General features: G+C 36.7%; 1 protein-coding gene across 4 annotated transcripts in view; it reads left to right on the top strand.

Moving 5' to 3' along the window:
• Positions 1-22,900, top strand: part of LOC145673492 (uncharacterized) — a 70,299-nt gene extending 47,399 nt beyond the window's left edge. For 3 of the 4 annotated variants that reach the window (XM_081743244.1, XM_081743243.1, XM_081743246.1), the window contains 3 exons: positions 2,740-2,867; positions 7,600-7,812; positions 20,177-22,900. In XM_081743244.1, the coding sequence (XP_081599370.1) occupies positions 2,740-2,867; positions 7,600-7,812; positions 20,177-20,259 (424 nt within the window). In that variant the 3' untranslated portion in view covers positions 20,260-22,900. The remainder of the gene's footprint in view (positions 1-2,739; positions 2,868-7,599; positions 7,813-20,176) is intronic. The other variant, XM_081743245.1, reaches the window with a different exon arrangement.
• Positions 22,901-23,172: the final 272 nt, after the last annotated feature.

Raw genomic sequence — 23,172 nt, 5'->3', positions numbered from 1 at the left:
AAAAATAATCGCACTAGACAGCAGAACTATGCCAACGTCTTTAGGCGTTCTCCCCCATTCAGCGTCGTATTCTATCGCGCCTGAAGATGCGTTCCCCATTAAACGGGTTAATACATGCCATCAACCGCATAGGACACAGCGTAAGCTCAGATAAATTCTCACGTCTTCCAAGATTTTCTCTTGGTAAAATGATCAGCATTCTTTCTTAAAGTATGAAGATCTGGGTTCGATCTTCAATGGAAACTAGTTTGTCATATCGCACGTTAAGCGCTAGGTCCACGGTACGTATAACCTGAAACAATTAACTAACTTCACTTTTATTTATCAACTCGTCAACCTAAGAAGTCCTCTACATGAAATATTAACAATAAGGCAGAGATGGAACCCTCATGAGGATGTCCGCTTCTGGTTCTTGACTATACCCCACAGCTAGACCATAGTAATAAAACGCAACATTATTGCTTTAGGAAAGGACATCCTTAATACCATCTGCATTAGTTTTTACGTAAAGAGCGTATCACAGATATTTCCTCAAGGAATACGGAGGTGAGTGTTGAAAATAGAACCCGTACTGAAACGGGACAGGACGTTTGAGCGCCGCCATTTGGGCGCGGACGTTTTGGCGCTGCCGTTTGGGCGCAAAGCCGTTTAGGCGCCAGACGTTTGGGCGCGAGGTACATAGTAAAAATCACAATTTACGACATATAAAGTAAGCTAGGCACTGAAAACTAAGCGCCAATCAAGATATATACATTTCCTACACTTCTATCTTTATCTCACCTCATTTATCTGTATATTTTCTATCTCTATCTTATTTATTCATCTAAATTAAATAGTTTAATGCGTTTGTGGCATTTGTTGCCTAACCTCGTCATGGATTGATTTTTCGCTTGTTCACGATTCTTGTACTTCTGATCTAATTTTTGTATTATGTAAGAAAGCTAGGAAATAAAGGAATCAGACGAACTGTTAATTTTCTTAATGTTAATTAAAACATATTGATTTAATTTTTGTATTTTTTTAAAGAAAGTTAATAATTACATATTTATGAATATTAAAATTTGTTTTCTTTCGTATTACGTTTGCCAAACTCTTGTCTTCCTTAAGTCCAATAAAGAACTACCAATAAAAGATTGCAGCGTAGTCGCCAACACTCTCGCCTTCGGTGCGATCGGTCCCGGGTTCGATTCCCGGTGGGGGCACTCGGTCGAAAAAGTGTAACACGCTCTTTCAGGCCAGCCACCCTGAATGAGGTTTTCCTGGGTTTTCTTCATTCACATCAGGCAAATGCCGGGGTGGTACCTAATTTATAGGTCCAGGCCGCTTCCTTCCTTCCCCAATCCTTTCTTCCTTCCCTTTCCCCGGATAGTGTGCTCCCTCAAACGTGACGGGCTAAATGGCCTTAGATGCCGAGAGCCCAGAAATCTAAAAATCCTATATCCTAATCGAGTTGAGGGAAAGATATTTTGCATACATGGTGTGTAAGACATATTTTGCATACAGGAGGTCTAACACATTGAGTTTAGGAACTGTAGTATGCCGTATTTCTGGTATCACTTTTTTTATTAACATTCCAATATAAAAATCAAAACTTAACACACATTTTTTTCGTCCCATTGTAAGCATTTAATCTGCATTAAAGAAAGTGGCGAAAGAAAAAAAAAAAACAACGATTTCAAAGTGAAAAATAATAGTTAAGTGTACATATATTGGTCATTTAGCCACTAGAAATGTGTTTGACATTCACACTTATTGCGTAACTACAGTAGAAGACTTGCTTTAAGTTTTTTAATGGAATAGGCTCACTATGTATGTAATGCAGTCAATCATATGTAGTCTGGTCGACTTACATTTGGCTTGAAAAGTTATCAAATAAAAAGCACACTTAACTTTCGTTGAAACTTAAATTTACAAAATTTAATTGTTAATTCAGTTTTTATAATTTTGAAATTCCAGTATTTCTAGTATGTAAAACAAAATCCAGTATAATTCAAGGACTACCACTACAGTAGACACCTTGTGATATCTTGATTCGAACTTAGTACTCAGCGCCTAACATAACGACTTTTTAACTCGCGCCCAAACGGCGGGGCCCAAACATCCGCGCCCAAACGGCGGCGCTCAAACGTCACGTACCGTACTGAAAGGCCTTGTATAGTACAGAGAGTAAAACAAGGGTACAAGTGAGTGAACTGTAATTTGTACATGTCGGTGCTTTGAGTACAATAATTCAGTATGAATTATATATTCAGTATTGCAACACATCCATCCAATAAAATGATGAATTCACTCTTCTATCACAAATTATCTCAAGCAAGCTGTTCTTTTCATGGTTCACTCTGTGCTTGTAAGCAGTAGGAAACGAAGGAGTGCATTGACTTCAGAGTATTAATTGTCGCTGAGAACTTGTTTCAGTCAGCGATGACATGATTAACTTGACGAAATATCAGGCTATTTCAAAAGGTATATTTGGTTACTTGTTTCTGAATTGGTAAAAAAAAAAAACTTAACTAGAGCAACTAGTGCTTCTCCATAACGGGAATGTATAATGTTCTTAGTCACCCATATAAGTTTATAACAGAAATTAGTGGTGTTTCGGTTTCTAAGAATAGTATCATCAATATTTGTTTTCTCTTCCGCTCTTTTTTTTCTTTTTTTCTAATGTTTTTCCCGTTTGATCAATAAAATAAGTATGTGAATGTATTTTATAATGCAAAAGTATATTTCGTTTAATTTCAGAATTGGTGCTATAATTGGAATTATAGTTAGCGTTATAGTTGGTGTCCTTATAGTTCTCTGCATTTGCTGTCTGTGCTGTCCGTTCTGTATCCTGTACAAAAGAAGACAGAGGGGAACTACTTACTCAAGTAAGTGCAGAAAATGGTTACTCTTTATAGAGATAAATCAATTGATGATATTGAGACTTAAGATTTAAAGACCTTCTGATCAGAAGTAGTCTCAGAAACTGACAAAAAAAAAAAAAAAAAAAAAGTTTGGTTAGGTTTCAGTCGGTGGGCTTGCATTCATATGAGGCTGTGAAAGCTCTTAAGCCGAAATAATGTCATATTCGAAAGATAATAAAATTCCATTCTAGACTGCTACTAGTCCATCTCGTTGAATGTTGGAATGTGCTTTGTACTGCACATATTATCCTATGATGCCAGACTGAAAATTCAGCTCTTGTTAAACTTTTATATACAAATAATGTCATCTTTAGAACTTCCACATTCAATATTTCTTTCGTATTATTATTATTTAAAAAAAAAGAAGAAGAAGAAAGAAAAAAAAAAACAAGCGTCCGAGATCAGATATAAAACCTCAATCTGAGTCGAAATAATCTGGAAAGTGCAGTATTAAGCAAGTTGTCTACTCCAGAAGAAAAAAAAAATAGTGGGTAATAAGCCACCAAAACGATCGTCAAATATACCGTACCTAGGTAGTTTTGTTATATCTGAGTATATACGAGAACAAGTCAACCTTACGTTATTTATCAGACTGTATATGAAACGGAAGGAGAGTAACACACAGGTATGCAAGTGTAGGGTCGGTATTTTTGTTCAGGCTCTTATCTAATCGCATAACAAATTCTTCTTACCACTGCGATAGAATTTTTCATGCCACTGTGATGATGCCTAGACTTTGATTCTGGCATCAATCATGCACTGTGGATTGCATGTCAGCGTCTGTGGTGAGCCGCATAAGCCATGTGACATCTGGAATATCCCCAATGTCTTTCAACCGGAGCCTATGATAAGAATCGTTGCTTCCACCTTTGCTACCAAATTGTCCGAAACGAAAAAAAACCGAATTCATAAACGAAAGCCGAACACGCGCCGGTGTGCGCTTAGTTGGGGAAGGTATATGGAGATTGTGTCGCTAGGGCAGTGTCCAAGATGATTATGATGCCTACGGAACTCGTAGTAAAACAAAATCGGCGCAGAGGAATAGTAAACGGAAGAGATCCTCAGCAGGAGTCACCAATCAGTGAAGAGGATTCTTATCAAGAATCATACAACAAATGCGTCAAAAATGGCTACAGAAGTGAGTCATCACTTCCGACAGTCACAGTCAGACGCGAGTTACGTAACTGAAACATCCAGGTTGGGTTGCAATTTCTAAACAACAGATCACTGCCAACAACGCTTTAACACTACGAAAATGATTGTTCAGCAACCTGTGTACAATATTAGTCCAGCTCTGAAAATAAGGGCAATAAAATTCCGTTGAAACGTAAACATTTACTATAAGAAATATGGAATGGAGAGCAAAAGTATTATTTCTTTACTATAAATGCTACACAAATAAAACTTTGTCGATAAAGGGTTGAGTTAAGGAGAAATCCAAACTTCGGTCTAGAAAGCCAGAAATAATAGTATTGAAATCCATTCATCACTTAAGTGAATATAACGTCAATAGGTCAGGCATAACCCTTTGCAACTGTTATCCAGTTAAGTTTTAGTGATATTACTTCATATTAAACAGTAATACGTATTCTTGATAAGCTTTGTTATTAGTGTACTAGTGCGTCTTAACAATTGGTGCTCTATGGTTGAAACATCGTTTCTTTTGAGTAGAAAGGGTACTTGAAGACGATATTAACTTTTTTTTTTAATTTTCTGTGAATAAAATATCGTTCGTTTAATAAATTTTTAGCTGAAACAGTAATTCAAATACTCTTGTTTTATGAATTTTGTAAGTATACCACAAGCAATGTTTTCACATGTAAAATTGCATAACTGCCCTACTGTTTCTAATAATGTCTTAGAAGTGTATTTTATTCAGACACACAGTACAGCCAAAGTTCCGTCAGTATTTGGGACACACACAACCGTAAAGTAAAACTGCACTAATCCAATAATATACCCAAGTTTGAAAGTATTGAAAAAATATTATAGGATAAACATACCCTTATTCGAAATTACCACCCTGTACGACGACAACAACGGCGAGGATATTGACGCCACTTATCAGGAGCTGCATGAATCATGTCCAGTGGATTCTGTTTGACAGTTGACTTGATGATTATCTTTAACGTCTCGATATTGCGATGCCTGTCGCGATATGCTGTCTCTTTAAATTTTTTGCCTCAGATTAATCGAGCGGATTGAAATCTGGTCCTCCTTTAAGCCAGTCAATAGCTACAGTAAACTGCGGCATGTATTACCAATCACTCTTTTATGTGTTTTGCTTTGTATTTGCTATTTTGCTAAAATAGCCACAGTTTTCCTTTAAGTAGCATCGTATGGATAACATTTTCCAACTTCGTGTGGTAGACAGTCGCATGCGTCTTGGCTACATCTTCGCAGAAGTGTACGTATGTTGCTCTATGCCAGGAAATCTCCCAAAGTGGTGTGCCCGCAATGAGCGTGGAAATTGTTTTACTGGTTTAGAGTAACCTGCATACACATGAGGACTCTTCCTCAGTTAGGGGGGGCGCGGTGGCTCAGTGGTAGAGCGTTCACCTCCGGTGCTTGGGGTCCCTGGTTCGATCCCAGCTCGCGCCGTGTGGACTTTGTGGTGGACAAACACCGTGCTCTTAGGTTTTCTCGGGGTTCTCCCGTTTCCTCCCACTTTCTTCATTCCACCATTTCATTCATTTCTCATAATCACCGTCTCCTTTAGCCTAACCGGCGTAAGCGTGGGACGTAAAACTAAAAGATTTCATTTCATTTTCATTTTCTTCCTCAGTGAATATTCTTTAATTTGTGAAGGAAGTATCACGGTACTTACGCTTCCCATACTTCCTAAACAAAGTTTGCGCTCGAATGAGGCGCTCTGCTTTAATTTGTCCCTTAACAAATAACGTGTTCCTTTTATACGCACTGACGTGTAAGTCTTGGTATAAAATACGTGACATAGTCCGGAAAGAGCAGCTTTCATCTCACGAGACAAAATTCTTCGCTTCAGCAAACGGTTGAGTTGAAATTTGACACAAACAGCGTTAAGAACTTGTTCTGTGAGTGCACATCTTGGACGGCTCGATCCGACATGATTCACATCTCCACTCGTTTGTTTGAACCTTGCTATTGTTCGAGTTACATAGCATTCATTGATGAATTCTTCGCTGACTTTCCGCGCCGAAATAATGCTAAAACAGCGACTTGATTTTTAATACACACCTCATTCCCATCTTGCACTGTCACTAGATAGCGGTACACTCCATGTCGGTTACAACTCGATTCGTGAAGTAAACCGTCTGAGCTAGTACACAAGTGTTCTTCGGTTTTGGCACTGGAGAGTACCACAATACTACGCCTTTGCATTTCACTGACAGAATTTTTGGCTTTATTGTGTACATATTTGTTATTATTATGTTTTCGTTTAAATATTAAAATAGTTAGTTTTCTTCTTGTGCATTTTTATAAATTTGCAGAATATCTGTAACAGCACCTAATATATATCACGCCTTCCTAAATATCAGTGTGTCTTTAGCATGTGGTTATCTATATTATATTCGTTCTGAAATCTGCACGGAAACTAAAACTTCCATTACTTTTAAGACTCTACGTATGCATCCTTTATAATACTCTATACTTAGCGCGTCAAAGAAAAACTTTTCTTTCATAGCATCTGCTAGTCACGGGAAGCTCATCAGAGGAATTAATGTCTTATTACCATCAATGTCCTAACTAGCTACGGATTTTTTTCTTACTATTTTAAAAGATCACATTAAGAAAAGTAAAACAAGTAATTGTAAGTTCACAGTTACTTTTTTTTTTTTTTTTTTTTTGCTTGAATTCTCTAGAAAGAAGTGGAACTTTCTTTAAGCACTGAATTTCGTGTAATTTACTGTTATAACTTAATCTAAAGACTTTAACAGAAGAATAATGGCAAGAAATAGCAAGAGTAAAATTGTTAAAACTTCTTAAAGAAAATAAAGCAAGGTTCTTTTTCCATCTGTGAAGAAAAACTGTATAGTCTGGTAACACTAATAACAGACAACGAACTTTCAGGTCTAAAGCCGGTAGACAGATGGACTTTAGTCGCCAAAAATTGTAAAATATACCAGAGACAACCAAACTTAGGCCACATGTCGGTTGCTAAACTAAAATATACATATTGTCGCGAATGGCGGCTTGCTATCAGATGTTTCGTGTCTTGCAAATAATTAAGACATAGTTCACTTTTTGCAAAATGTGATTACACACATTAATCTTGGCTTAATAAATTTTAACCAATTTATTGAGGATATTTCTTAATTTGATCGTTTTATTAAATTCTTGTTACTTACATTGACAAAGCACAGATAATCGAATGTAAACTGCTATATATCAATATAGTAACAAGAGCATTATTTAGAAAACGCTGCGTAAACTAGATTGATTGTAGTTCTTTCGTCTTAAATGTAGATAACATTGCCTAGATTGTGCTGTCTGTATCTAAATCATTGACAAATATATAAATTTGATTCTAGCAGAAATTGGAAATAAATACATAAATAAAAAGTGGTCAGATGAAATAGTTCCTACTATGAGCTTCCTTTCAATTAGTGTGTGTGAAATAATATCTGCTACTTCTATCTGTCTGCCTTGGATTCTGTGTGAGGTTTCTGAGGGTGGCGGTAGTATGTAACATTAGCAATTACATTTTCTTCACAAGCTCCACTTCAACCAGGTGTACAGACCACCGTAGCTCAACCGACGTATCCACCTCAGCCAGCAGCCGCCACCTATCCACAGCAACCAGCGGCGCCTTATCCCACGCAGCCACCTATGGGAATGCCACAGCCACAGGGAGCACCGTATCCTCCGGCCGCTGGAGGATATCCACCTATGCCAGGCGGGTATCCACCCTATCCACCACCTGCAACAGGTACGTATATGAAAGGCATTTATAATAATACTTTAACATTCAATTTTGAAGAGGTATGAATTGCTAATGAAAGATGTGTAGATATATGTGATATTATGATCGTTCAATGAGTTTGACATTTTAAGAGGCAGGAGATCAAGTATGAGAGGAGTTTAATTCCGAAACCGACTGACTGATTGAACCATAGTTTTAGCTTTTTTGTTCGATGCAGAATTTGGTAACTGAGATGCTATGTATATTGACGGGCGTTCTTTGTCCTTATGGCATAAGATCAACGAACCAAGGGTTTGTTCAAAGGACGGGGAGCTTGTTTGTTTGAAAAGGTGAATGAAGAGTTTCTGTTGTGTGCTCTTCCGGCAAATAGCTAGGCCGGAAGATGTCTAGCTATTTGTATTATTTTCGTTTTGATTGTTGGCAAGGGCGGTGGTTAAGATTCTACGTATATGATTTTTTTTAATTAATTTTGTTTGTGTTCTTGTTTCTTAATAAGCATCTATGTGTTATTGTAGTATTTATTTGTGTGGTCACTGAGTTTCTTTTTCTTTCTTTCTTTTTTTCTTGGGTTCTTTTTGAGATATGTCTCCATTTGTTGACTGCAGTATTTGGATCTTGGAGTGCGTGATTTGCTGAGATGATGTTTGAATAGAAACGTGGATAATTAATTTATAGAATCTGTAGTAATGGTTAATATGAATGCAACCCACTTTAGCTATGGAAACTGCTTTACTCACTATTTCTTCAACGTTTTGGCAGAACGGCATGTCAGGACAAGTGTAAGTGAATGAAGTTACTGGGGTTGTGAGTGGAACTCTCTGATAGTTTGATTTGGATCTTCATCCTGTCCTGTAATTGGCTCCCTGTCATCTTCTTTCTGGACTTACTGGTCTTGTGAATGGCCGCGGGTCTGCTGTGGTGCCCTGTCTTGGTTTTCTGAATGTTGTTCGGAATTCAGTGTGTACTAGAGCAATGTCGGAAGTGTTTATGGCATGTGCTACTACCGGTTTTGTGGTCTAGTAGTTTGCATGTAACTCAGAATAGCGTATTAATAAATGTGCTGCAACGTGTGTGTTCTTCCTCATAACAGTAATGTACTCTGGGGAATAGTGTGAATATAGAAATAGTGAAGTATAGAAATAGTGTGAATGATCATACTAAAAGCAGTTCCAGCACGGTCGAGGTCTCGCTGTAGTTTTGGACGCTTCCGCTCCATGTATTTTCTGGAAAAGTTCAATACCGTTGTCTATCAGTGAGTTTGGGATTCTGCAAGAACATATGTACAAGCGGTAGTGGATCCTTATGCATTGCATGCGTATCACATTAATGAAATAATGTCTTCTGTTTCATGCTCCAGGCGTACACCCTTAATTTCGCATGTGAGGTAAGGGTCTTGTTAGGTTTGCTATGTTTGATGGTCCTGTGAAGGGCTGCTGGAATTGGTTGTGTTCTTCTCTTGATTTTTTCTTGTGAAATGTGCTTCTTTTGTGCTGTTTATTTTCCTTGTGAAACAGTTGTATTGGATTTCTCTCTATGTTCTCTGCGTGTTTTCTATAGTGGTATCATTGTTCTTCTTGTCTGAGTAGTATTTGGATATAAATAATTTTGTACCTTTGGGGTTGATGTTAGAGTGGAACTCGCGCGTAAAGTTGTTCTTGTCTTGATGCGCTGTTCCTTCAGGTATTTCAACAAGTTGATTCTTCCTGGGTATAGAAATCATTCGGTCTCCAGAAGACAGCATCAAAGGTAGAAAAGAACACCTTGAAGTCTGCTGGTTTGCTAGAAAGTGTAACTCGAAACTCCCACTGTGTTGGACGGGACATCTATGTCAGAATCCTTGATGTTGTGGTACTGCAATCTACAAAATTGTTCTTCCGAGTCCTCTGCTTCTGTAGGAGGCGGTGATGGTTGGGGGTGGAGTAGTTGGAACTGCATGTGGGTTCTTTGAAGTTGTTTTTCTTGGATTGTCCCCCATTGTTCTCTAGGAAACATGGTGTTGATCTTTGTATGAGGATATATATCGATGTGCTGCTAATATGGGCCGTTAACTAAAAGGGGGGAGAGGGGAGATGCTTGAAAGAGATACACTGTAGCAGATAGAATGCACTCTACACGAGAGACTATCGGACCAAGTCTTACACACGAGAGAATCAAAACTTGACCGTGGCATCTCAAGAAGATCGCTATTGCTAAAGGTGTGTGGCATTTATGCTGTATTTCTGCTAGTTTTTGAATTGATTGGTTACTCCTATCATTGGTTCTTTCCTCCAAGATTCTAGCTTTGAGGTACAAGGATCTGTATCGGTGCGCAATGCTAAAAAACATCAACACTTACGGTAGAATCAAAACAGTGCCTGTGCTCGTTAGCCCTCTCGCTTAGAATGTAATCACTTTGCAATGATCAGCTCGTGCAAACGTTTATATCTGAAGCGAGATTAGCGTTTTATCACGCTATAAAGCTTTCACACAAGTGTCACCTTTAGATAAGAACACTCGTAATTGCAGTGAACTGAGCCTGGTGCTCATGATCACATTTCTATAAATTGTTTTCTTGTCAGAAGACCACAGTTCTTCATGGACATAAAGGGAATTGCGTGCTTTTACGAAATGCACGGTCCAATTCTGATACATGTTTTGTACTGTGCGGTACATGCAAACTATAGAGTTCCTAAAAAGTTGGGGACTACTGTATTCCTCAAGGACGCATTTTTGCGAATCGATAGGAGTGAAACAGTGAATAAAAAGGGAAAATCATGTAAGCCGCTTGCAGAAAAGTCTTTAACCACTACAACGTATATTACTAGTTCATATTGAAAAAGAAAAATGTGGACTAATTAAAAGAGCACCTGTCAAGTTTATAAATCAATGAAACACATATCTTTCAATTTTCTTGCTGTAAGAAACAAGTACACGACTTGAATAATACAGCAATATTTGTCGACAATAAATACTCCATGTTAGATAGACTTTCATGTTTTTGTTTTAGTTGTGTTTCATATGATTTGGTTGATAATTCTGAAGAAAGAAAGAAAGAAAGAAAAACACACGAAAACTGCTATACTCTTCTGATATTTTGTGACGCGTTCTTGATTATATATACGATTTATATACTCTACATTTTTACCTCACACCTCTTAAGATGTACTAAAATCTAGTTTTAAAAACGAACAGTAAAGAATAATTCATTGAAAGTCTTCTATATGTAAAGGTAAATTAGTTTCTGGCAATAGAATCTTATGGATTCGAAATTTATTACACAAGTAAATCTTTTCTTTTTTCTTTTGGCTTTTTGGTATTCCCAAGCGTAACAAAATTAATAAAAGCACGTATATTCCAGAGTTGTGAATCTATTTTTGTTAATGGAATATGCAATAAAACATAGGACCGCGGTGGCTCGGTGGTAGAGCGTTCACCTCTGGTGCATGAGTTCCCGGGTTCGATCCCGGCTCCCGCCAAGTGAACTTTGTGGTGGAGAAACACCGTGAGTGTGGGTGCCCTCCGGGTTCTCCCGTTTCCTCCCACTTTCTTCATTCCACCATTTCATTCATTTCTCATTATCACCGTCTCCTTTAGCCTAAGCGGCATAACCGTGGGACGTGAAACTCAAAGATTTCATTTCATTTTTTTTTCAATGTAAAACATATTGTGGTTAGATGTTTGTCCGGAAATAAGATTAATAATAATAATAATAATAATAATACTGTTATGGACCGGCATAACTGTGGGACGTAAAACAAAGATTTCATTTCATTTTCAATACAGTTATCGAGCTTACTTGTGCTATACACCATAAAATTTACGTCACATTGAGGCTGTATATTTCATTGTGCGTAAGTCACTTTTTAAATGTGAGATCCCTTTTCGTTAGTATTTATTTCTTCTTCTTCCATAAGCAACCTTACACTTTTGAATTGTTGCCTGAACATGTTATGCTCTAGTTCATGACATTGTTGCATTGTTATTTTTGGCTAAAAATTTACAATCATTTTTTGCCTCGTGTAGTAACATCGTTATCATGTGGTTACAATTTCATAAATAAGTAAACGAAATGTAATCTTTAGATTGAATGTTTCGATTGTACTCTTTTGGCTTCTTAAAAAGATGGGTGACAAATGCAGGTAATTGATGATGATTGATTTTAGTTTAGCGTCCCTTTCAGCAGCGAGGCTATATGAGACGTGGACCTACTGATTAACGTGGAATCCGAACCACCTGAGCTCCCGCCGGGAATCGAACCCGGGTCTCCCACGCCAAATGATGATGAAAGGATTGGAGATAGCAGAAGCAAACTGGAAAACCTACGGACGTGATGATTTCATCCATAAATCTCTTGACCACCATACTTTCTAATAACCCACCGTATATCCACTTCCTGCGCAATTTGTAACATTCTCCGAAGATATGAACTGGACAAGTTGGAGGAAGAAATGGTGACCGATGGACAAAAGGAATTTGTGACTGGGTACCAAGAGACAAGAAACGACTTAAGAAATGTTCTCATACAAAGTGATGTGGATGTGTCGGAATCAGCAAACACTACAGAGTAACGTAGACAAAATTACCCAAGATAGATAGTTGTGAATAGTTGCACAGACCTTCATGCAGCAGTGGATTGACAATATGACGAAATGATCATATGTATATTAAATTTTATCTGATAATTACACCCAGTTATGTCTTGAGTGTCGTGACCAATAAAACAATAAACTTTTAGGACTATATCAGGTATTGGTACAGACTTCTTTATTTTCACTAATTTAGCATGGATATCTAGTTACATTTCCGTGACACATAATTCTCTGTATCCGAATGTTTGCCTGAACTTAGTGTCTATGGGAAAGAACGCAGAGTTCAGTATTAAATAAATTCTCACAATATTAATTACTTTTTAAAGACTCCAGCAATGTATTGCCTTTGTCTGTGTTATCCTCATTTAGAAAGATTTTTCATACATTAAAATGCTATACAGGAAATATATATATATTGTAACGTATGTTTTCAAAAACCAAAATTTAACGATTGATTTTATCGTTGCATGTATACCTCAGTAAATGAAGTAGTTGTATAAGATTCATAGGATCTTTTTAATTGACCTATTGACTTTTTTTAAATTCTGAATGCAGAAAATCTTTATTCATGTATTTGCATTACAAATCGATAATGGTACACACATTCGAGACCTCCAACAAAAATATTTAATAATGATTCTCGTAGTCTATTTGGTTGAAAAAACACTTAATCACTGGTAACAGCCATTGCAATGTGTACATTGAATAGCTCTATTTTCGCATAGCAGTCCTGTAATCAGATTCTAAAAGTACCAAAACATATGACGTCGTTATATTTGATAAATTGAAGAGTAACGGATTTTATATCACATCAATTCCTCTGTAGGTTTGAATTTAATGATATAAAAAGAGTAAAAATGGGTTATCCAAACACAACAAGAGTTGTGGTACAGTTCATGTAGTCTTCAGTGGTTTAGGACCGACATCAAGAGTGGAAGAATATGTAGCTGTTCAGGGAGTGGACAGGGTACCGTAATGGTTAACACATCAGACAGTAACTCGAGACCCAGGTTCGAATCTTTGTCCAGTTGTGCATTTTTTTACTCTATATACTGTTGTGTGACCACTTGGGCATCTGCTTCGCGTGAGATCATCCTCGACAAGTTGATAAGAGTTGATTAAAATTAGGACTTCGGTCTGAAGATAAGGACAAGAATACGAATGGAGAGGTTTCCCTAGTGGGATACATCAAAAATAAAATTTATAATGAATTCAAGGAGAGAAATGTGATAATACTGATGATACTAATAATTTCCATTTAGGATAACACATATGCTATAATTCATTAATCAGAAACATGTAAACTATAAGGATATAGCACGCATGTTGATTCAGTAGATGCAAATATTGATGCTGAGCACATATCAGATAACAGATAAACATAAAGGTAAAGCTAGAAATGGATAACAATATTGATATTGAAGTTGTAGAAACAGGCAAATTAAGCATTTTGTCGTGAACTATTCAATGAACCCTTCGTAGAACATCATAATTATTATCATTATTGCTGTTTAATTATTATTTAACACACACATTAATTCACACACAAACAATTCGCAACTTCATGTACAAACGTAGTAGGGTTTGTTGCAATCAAGTCAGCTACACCTCGATACTTCATCATCAGGTATTATAAATATTTGTTAAATTTGACCATTAAAACTTGTTTCAGCTCATGTATGTAAAATAGTAGTAACCTTATATCAATTGAATCCAGTAATTAACTTTAATTAAAAGTAAAATTTGACGATAGCAAATCACTTTCAATAAATAGTAGTGTTCACAGCAAAGAAGTTCCAAATCTATAATGAACAGTATTCATATAGTAATTAGCTGTCTTATTTACATAATTAATGATCACTAATACAGTTCATAATATAGTAGTAGAAGTTACGAGGTCAAATTAGAAACTGAGGTTTCCATCTCAGCTGTTCTTGATGCTAGACACAAAGAGAATTACATCTAGAATAAAGATATATCTTTCCGATATTTCTCGACGTAGTCATCTTTTCTGTTGAGGCACTTGTCTAGGCGTACAATCCACTTGTCAGAACCCTGGTGGTCAAATATTTGGTCTAGGAATTAATTCGTGCGGTTGGTACGCACACATTGAAGCTGTAGTACAAACACAAAATACATAAATACCTTAAGAAAAATATTGTCCATCGCTAGCCACCACTTTCGCCCATCTGTCAGGCAATGTACGGATTCCGTGGCGAAAGAAGTCCTCATCCTTGGAAGCGATCCAGTCAGAGACCCATGTTTCGATATCTTCTGAAGAAGTAAACCGCTGTCCAATCAAATCGTTGTTCATGCAATCGAACAAGTAGTAGTCCGAAGGAGCAACGTCTGGTGAATACGGCGGGTGGGGTAAAACTTCCCATCCGACATTTTCTAAATAGGTTTTGACCGGTTTTGCGACATGTTGGCGAGCGTTATCATGTTGAACAATAAGTTTATCATGTCTGTTCTCCCATTCTGGTCGTGTTCTGGCCAGAGCTTGCTTCAAACGCATTAATTGTCGTCGATAACGTTCTCCATTCATAGTTTCACCCGGTTGCAGCAGCTCATAGTACACCACACCTTTCATATCCCACCATATGCACAGCATAACCTTTGCACAGTGAATATCTCGTTTTGGTTGTGATGGACCTGGTTCACCTGGTTTCACCCAGGCCTTTTTTCGTTTAGCGTTCTCGTAATGGATCCACTTCTCATCACCCGTAATAATTCGATGCAGAAACCCCTTTCTGCTCTGTCGTTGAAGCAGCAATTCGCAAATTGTTTTTCGTCTTTCAACGTCTCTGTCTTTCAATTCATGTGGAACCCAATGTGACATCTTTTGAATCATTCCCATGGCTTTCAAGCGTTTGGAGACTGTTGTTTGATCAACGCCTAATGCTGCTGCAAGTTGTTCCTGCGTTTGACACGAATCCTGCTCGAGCAATGCTGTCAATTCTTCGTCTTGAAATTTTTTTGGCTGTCCAGCTCGCTCTTGGTCTGCCAAGCCGAAATCACCACTTCTAAACCATGCAAACCACTTCTGACACGTTCACTCAGCTAGAGCATGGTCACCATACACTTCCACCAAAATACGATGACTTTCAGTCGCACTTTTCTGCATGTTAAAGTAATGCAGCAGGACACCCCGCAAAAACACTTTATCAGGCACAAATTGCGCCATGTTCACTTAACTACAAACTGGTGTTGTTGACGCTTTAATCCACTGCCCTATACTACGAACGATACGCGATGACAGGGGTTTGCAACACATGTGTGGATACACGGAACTGTGGGACGCTCCGTTCGTTGCGCCATCTCTTGTCCACCCGCACGAATTAATTCCTAGACTAAATAATAATTCTGACCATAAAGCCATGTTTGGGCTGCATACTTCACGTTATCATGCAATGTAAATCGTTCCCACGCAGATGTCCTTTCATTTTCGGAAAAAAGTGGACATCGGAGGGAGCCAGATCTGAGTTGTACGATGGTTGTGAAAGAATTACCCAGCTCCACCGTTGCAAAAGATTCACTGTCGCGTGATCTGTATGCGGGCGCGCATTGTCATGAAGCAAGTTTACTGTCGTGCCTAATAGTTGACGTCTTTTGTGTTGAACAGGTCTTTTCAGTTTTCGGAGTATTACTTAGTACGCCACAGCACTCAGTATAATTAGAGGCACAAAAATCAACCAGGAGCCTCGTGGATATTCCAAAAGACCGTTGGCATTAGTTTATCAGTGTTGGGTGATGTTTTGAACTTTTTGATTGTCGAGATTCTAGATTCTTTCCTGCCATTGATTGCACTTTTGACTCCGAGCAGTACTTGTACATCCACATTTCATCCCCAGTAATGATTTGGCTCAGGAAATTCTCCCCATCCTCATTAAAGTGTAAGAGATATGAGAGGGATGCATCTACGCCACTTTTCTTTTGATCATCTGTCAAGTATCTCGGGATTTGCTTCACACTTTTTCTATCCTAAATATTCACGGAGAATGTTCCTCATTGTGCCATGTGACAGATTAAATTGCACTTCAAACTCTGCTAGTGACACTTGGCATATCGCCCGTAAAGCTTCTTCAATTGCAGATAAGAGCTCTGCTATTATTCGAGGACACCCGTTACTTTGTTCATCTTATACACTTATGCGACCACCACTGAATTCTCAACCCATTTACCCACATGCTGCACTGTCATCACATTTGCGTCGTACACGTATGTAATTCCTTACAAATTTGAATTGGATCTGTCCGTTTTACTCACAAGTACCGAATATCAGATCTCACCTCTTCTGATGTCCACACAGCAGCAACTTCGTAGCTGCAATAGTGCAAAAGATATGCATTAGTGAGCCTTACTTTGTGACTTCCCTGATAAAGAAAGAACTTAACTTGAAAGCAGCAGATGCATCTAATATATTACTGTATATTTGAGATTTAGGAGCAGTTGACTTATATAGCAAAAGGGATCCTTGGAATTTGTGATTTAGTGATTCATTCTCACCACGTTCATTCCTCTGATGCTTTCGAAAGAAATTAAGAAAGAGCTCCTCTTTGGCTAAGCGGTTAGCGTTCGCGCCTTTGGCGTGGGAGACCCGGGTTCGATTCCCGGCGGGAGCTCATGTGGTTCGGATTCCACGTTAATCAGTAGGTCCACGTCTCATATAGCCTCGTTGCTGAACGGGACGTTAAACTCAAACACAACAACAACAACAACAACAGAAATTAAGGAAATTAATTAAGTAGTGAATACTAAGGTCTTCTGTGCGTTGTGACAATAAATCAATTATTTTCAAACGAGTTAGAAATTTGTCTTTGTGTTTTACAATTTGTTGACTTGAGTGTTCATTTTCAATAGTAATTCAACATTTACAAATAAGAGAGAAGTTCATAAATATTTAAAGATTAGAGAAACAATTAGATTTTGTGGTGCATGTGAGCCATATTGTGGATTTCGTAACATATAGATCACGATAATAAGGTTCAAACATACATGAAAATGAAATGAAATCTTTCAGTTTAACTTCCCATGGTTATTCCCTTTGGGCTAAGGGAAAGGGATAATTAAGGCAAGTGATTAAGATGGAAGAATCGAGGGAATGGGAACGTGAGAGGAAATAGAAAACCCACGGGTACAGTGTTGGCCACTACAAACTTATTACAGGAACTACACGGAAACAAGCAACAAAGTTAATATTGAAATATACATTACATTATTCTATGTATTGTGTTGTATTGTATTTATTTCGTCCTTTTTTCATACATTTAACACTGTAATACAATGCATATGAAGCGGACACGTCATTTATATATGAATACAAAAGTAAAAGAAACAATAATAGTGAAAATTACATACACTAGGTTAGTAATTAAGCCTTACTTCTTACATCTTATTACACTATACATTTTACATGACATCATCGTTAAAAATAAACTTAGCAATTATTACTTGCAGTGTATTTAGAAACTCTCCAACAAATATGCAATGCTAAAAGCAAGTAATGACATTGATTTACTGTACATCTTGTAACGTTTCTATTTACTTAGCAGTTCATGTATTCCTCTACCGAGTAAAAGCAATGATGTAATAAATATTTCTGGAGTTCTTTTTTAAATTTAGCAACAGAGTCCTGAGTTTTTATTTCTTTCGGAAGTTTATTGTAAAGCATGATACCCGCGTATTTACATCCTTTTTCATATAATACTGTTCTGTGTTCTACAATAGAAAAGTTTTCTTTGTTTCTTGTATCATGATCATGTTGCTGTTCTACTCGCGTAAGCATACCTTGTAGGTGTTTCTTTACAAATATCAATAGATTTAAAATATACAAACAGGGTACTGGAAGTATATTTGGTCTAGGAATTAATTCGTGCGGGTGGACAAGAGATGGCGCAACGAACGGAGCGTCCCACAGTTCCGTGTATCCACATATGTGTTGCAAACCCCTGTCATCGCGTATCGTTCGTAGTATAGGGCAGTGGATTAAAGCGTCAACAACACCAGTTTGTAGTTAAGTGAACATGGCGCAATTTGTGCCTGATAAAGTGTTTTTGCGGGGTGTCCTGCTGCATTACTTTAACATGCAGAAAAGTGCGACTGAAAGTCACCGTATTTTGGTGGAAGTGTATGGTGACCATGCTCTAGCTGAGTGAACGTGTCAGAAGTGGTTTGCACGGTTTAGAAGTGGTGATTTCGGCTTGGCAGACCAAGAGCGAGCTGGACAGCCAAAAAAATTTCAAGACGAAGAATTGACAGCATTGCTCGAGCAGGATTCGTGTCAAACGCAGGAACAACTTGCAGCAGCATTAGGCGTTGATCAAACAACAGTCTCCAAACGCTTGAAAGCCATGGGAATGATTCAAAAGATGTCACATTGGGTTCCACATGAATTGAAAGACAGAGACGTTGAAAGACGAAAAACAATTTGCGAATTGCTGCTTCAACGACAGAGCAGAAAGGGGTTTCTGCATCGAATTATTACGGGTGATGAGAAGTGGATCCATTACGAGAACCCTAAACGAAAAAAGGCCTGGGTGAAACCAGGTGAACCAGGTTCATCACAACCAAAACGAGATATTCACTGTGCAAAGGTTATGCTGTGCATATGGTGGGATATGAAAGGTGTGGTGTACTATGAGCTGCTGCAACCGGGTGAAACTATGAATGGAGAACGTTATCGACGACAATTAATGCGTTTGAAGCAAGCTCTGGCCAGAACACGACCAGAATGGGAGAACAGACATGATAAACTTATTGTTCAACATGATAACGCTCGCCCACATGTCGCAAAACCGGTCAAAACCTATTTAGAAAATGTCGGATGGGAAGTTTTACCCCACCCGCCGTATTCACCAGACGTTGCTCCTTCGGACTACTACTTGTTCGATTGCATGAACAACGATTTGATTGGACAGCGGTTTACTTCTTCAGAAGATATTGAAACATGGGTCTCTGACTGGATCGCTTCCAAGGATGAGGACTTCTTTCTCCACGGAATCCGTACATTGCCTGACAGATGGGCGAAAGTGGTGGCTAGCGATGGACAATATTTTTCTTAAGGTATTTATGTATTTTGTGTTTGTACTACAGCTTCAATGTGTGCGTACCAACCGCACGAATTAATTCCTAGACCAAATACGAAGTTCTTTAAATATTGGTTTGCAATGATCTTTTGGTTTAGCAGTTGCCATCATGTCTCGGCAAATAAATAGTTTTATAAGAAATTAAATCAAGGCCATTCCAAAAATATTTTAATTAGTTTCCAAAGTTACTTTAATGATAATTAAAAAAAAAAAAGGAATAAATGTATAATTACTTAAAAGAATATGGTTGAGCACACAATAACAAATTACTGAAAACCACGAACAATAAAAGAGCCTGTAACGAACAGAAAACTGGCCTGTTACAGTATATCAATGATTTGGTAGCTCAACATCACAAAGAAAGGCAGCCGAGTAAAGCCTATTCTGTATCAAGGAAATCCATCCAATTCATTTTTCTAAATATTTGTTACCCTCCTGTCGTCTTGATCTACCTAGGGATTTAGCTAATACATTGTGTGCATTTCATATATAACTAGCTATTCCTCCCATTTATTTTCCTCGATTTACGTATTATATATAATGATAAATTTTCTAGTAAAAGCTCCATAGTTGAAAAAAATGAAGATCCTTAGCATAATTGGTGTTAAAATAGCTATTTAATAATATATTTGCAAATGATGATAATATTTTAGTATCTTTGTTATTGCAAAATATTTTAAAATTTGCTTTAAACTGAAATATTTTGTATTTTCGTAGCACAAGGCAATCCACCGCCATACAGTGATGCAGTGGCTACGGAGATGTATGCCAAACAAGCTCCTTACAACCCAAACTACTAAGAGAAGAGAAAACGCCCAGATCAAGAATTCATGGAATATTAATCGTAAATGGAATGACATCATTGAGTACATGTTACCAGGTTATGGTAACTTGTCATGGATTTAACAATCTATGTTCTCTGTGAAATCATCGAAGGATAGAAAGAATTTTTTTGTTAAAAGGAATCTCGTGTGACATTTTATTTTACAGAAAAATTTACGAAGTCTCTCTGTAAGTGAACTTCTTAGTTCTGTGAGAAAGTATTGTATTAAGTATATAAGTGAAATACAAAGCTTCAATATGTGATGTGTAATGTAGTGAATAAGAAACTGTTACTGTGTTAAAAACAAAGATACTAAGAAAAGAAAATTAGTTATGGTTGCAACAGTATATTGTTTATTTTATGGATGTAAATTTTGCATTAAGAAAAAGTCTCCTGTAGGCCCTAAATCAATAAATAATCACAATTCAAATGGGCTATCCAATATTCAAGGGAAAACCTTCTGTTTTCTTAAATATAAACTGAGAGATGAGTAACGTAAGAAGAGTTGTGTTTAAAATTTGAAAGATGACAATATATAAAGTAGACACATTTACTATCCTTTCGCTATTTGCTGTTTCTTCTAGACTATAAAGTGAATATTACAGCTGAAAGGAAATAGTTTGTTTTCTAAAATTCGAATACTGTGTAATTTCGTTCTTCCTCTGCACAGTGTTCTGAATGACGTTACGTTTTATTTATGTTCTGATACTTCATGTTGATCACACAGTGTACGCATTCGTGTGTGGTGTGTTAATTGTAAGTGTTCACAAAATATAAATAAGTTTTCACTATTCTCACGTGTTGAACTGTCTCAATTAATAGACTGAAACGTATTAAATCCTCTTCGAGTACAGAGTGGTGGAAATATCAAGGTTTGTGAAAGGCCATTTATACTTGAAATTAAGAAACGTTTACACGGCCATCTTATATCCGATTGGGTTAGAATATTCCTGACGCGTTTTAGTTGGAAATGGAGTCAACGTCCAAATTAGTTCATTCAGAAAAGTTAAAAACGTCCACAGCAGTTGAAGATTGAAATACGTAAAAATACATATAATATATTCTTAAATAATGACAAATCCATGATTAAATAGAAACCAAAACTAATGAAAATATTATCAGAGGAAAGTATGTTTCTTTAAGTTAAGTATATCGCATAAAGAATTTTATATTACACGTATGAAAATATCGTCTAGCCCTGATGACATCAGTGTCACATCAATATGTTCAGAAAGCTCATCAGAAGATACGGCCTAAGTCAGGCCATTGTATGAATGCTGCTGATGTATTGAATCATTGGGTCATTTATCGCAGGCTTGTTTCTTTTTTCACCTAGTAAAGTAGGTTATTTCAGTCTCAATGATGAAGCAGTTGAAATAAAATCGTGATCACGTCAAGCAGAAGATAACAGAGATTTCTCCTAGAACTACAGGTTTTAACTTCTGCAATTTTAAGCTTTTCCTTTTTCCAATGTTTTTTAATTTTACAGCGGGTGTCACATTTAAGTATTTCGTAACTATAAAATGAGATATCACCTCTAATTATTTTTCGTTGATACAATCAGCTCGTTTCGTTTATTCGTTTTACCAAACTAATCCATAGTAACGGTATATCAAATCAAAATTGAAATACCATAGAAAATTATTATCTTTACAATTCTTTTGTTATATGTTGTAAATATATTTGTTACAGAACTTGAATACATTGATTTAAAAAGTGAGAAGGTTCAGAAAAGAAAGAAAAATCATGCAAATATACTTGTTGAAGAAAGAAAGAAAGAAAATTCAGTTAACTGAACTTGAATGATCCTAAACAAAATTTCTGATACCGTTTCGAAGAATTATCTGATTATTCCGTACGCCTACTCCCTATTGTATTCATGTTTCTTATATGTTTTTGTATAATCGGGAGCGAATTGAGACTAAAATACTAGCTGATAAGTTAGTAAACATTGAGAGAAGTTAATTGCTAAAATTCATGTGTAAAGATTACCTCTTCAAGAGTATTGCAATGGCAGACTTATATATCTCACCAGAATATGACTTAAATACGTGATAATTAAGAAGAGAAGTTGAAGTCGAAAGTCGTGCTTTTGGTACTGCCAAAATGGACTGTTGTCCTGATATGTTTTTATATATTGTAAGTATATAACAGTATATGTACTTCTGTAAGAAAGTAACATTTATGTAAGTAAATAATATACGTACATTTGACTTTTTCAAGAGTTTTCTTGTGACAAAGTCAACTGAATACCGAAGGCTTAAAACTTACTTTAAAAAAGGAAAGAAAGAAAAGAGAGCATATATGTTAATTATTGAATGAATCTGAAAAGTGTTGCGACTTGATAATCTGTTTTTATAAGTAGATTCATTAGTTTTCAGATGATCTAGACGTACTATGTTTTGTGATTTAAAATCGAAAATGGACTAACAGTTTTGGAAAAAAAAAAATGATGTTTCTTTGTTGTTCCACATAAAATCTTTAGTGGTGAATATCTCGAAATATTTTTGTATGTGGTATTTTGTATTAATACAATTGATGTTTATTCGTGGTAGTAATCTATAGTTTCACATTACAGTTATGTTTCGTTTCTAAGTGATATGAAAAAAAAAATACAATTGAAATATTTCATTTCTTTCCTGCGAATTCAGTCTGTAGTGATATTTTTAGTATTTTGTCATTTGTGGTAAAAAAAAAAAAAAATCAATAAATATTTTAAAATTTGAATAAAATTGTGGAAGAAATATGTCTTTTTATGTTCTCAACCACAATTTAAAAAATAAGGTCAATGATTTAAAATATAAATTTCTGTTTGGTTTCCAAACAATTCTGTTGAATTTAAACATGCGTTGGATTTCAGTACATTTCCAGTTACTGTGCAGTTGATTCC

The sequence above is a fragment of the Thermobia domestica genome, chromosome 16 (assembly GCF_964235325.1).
Source record: "Thermobia domestica chromosome 16, izTheDome1.hap1.1, whole genome shotgun sequence".
NCBI classification, from domain to species: domain Eukaryota; kingdom Metazoa; phylum Arthropoda; class Insecta; order Zygentoma; family Lepismatidae; genus Thermobia; species Thermobia domestica.
The sequence above is the reverse complement of the archived record's forward strand: the minus strand, read 5'-3'. Positions and strand labels throughout refer to the sequence as shown.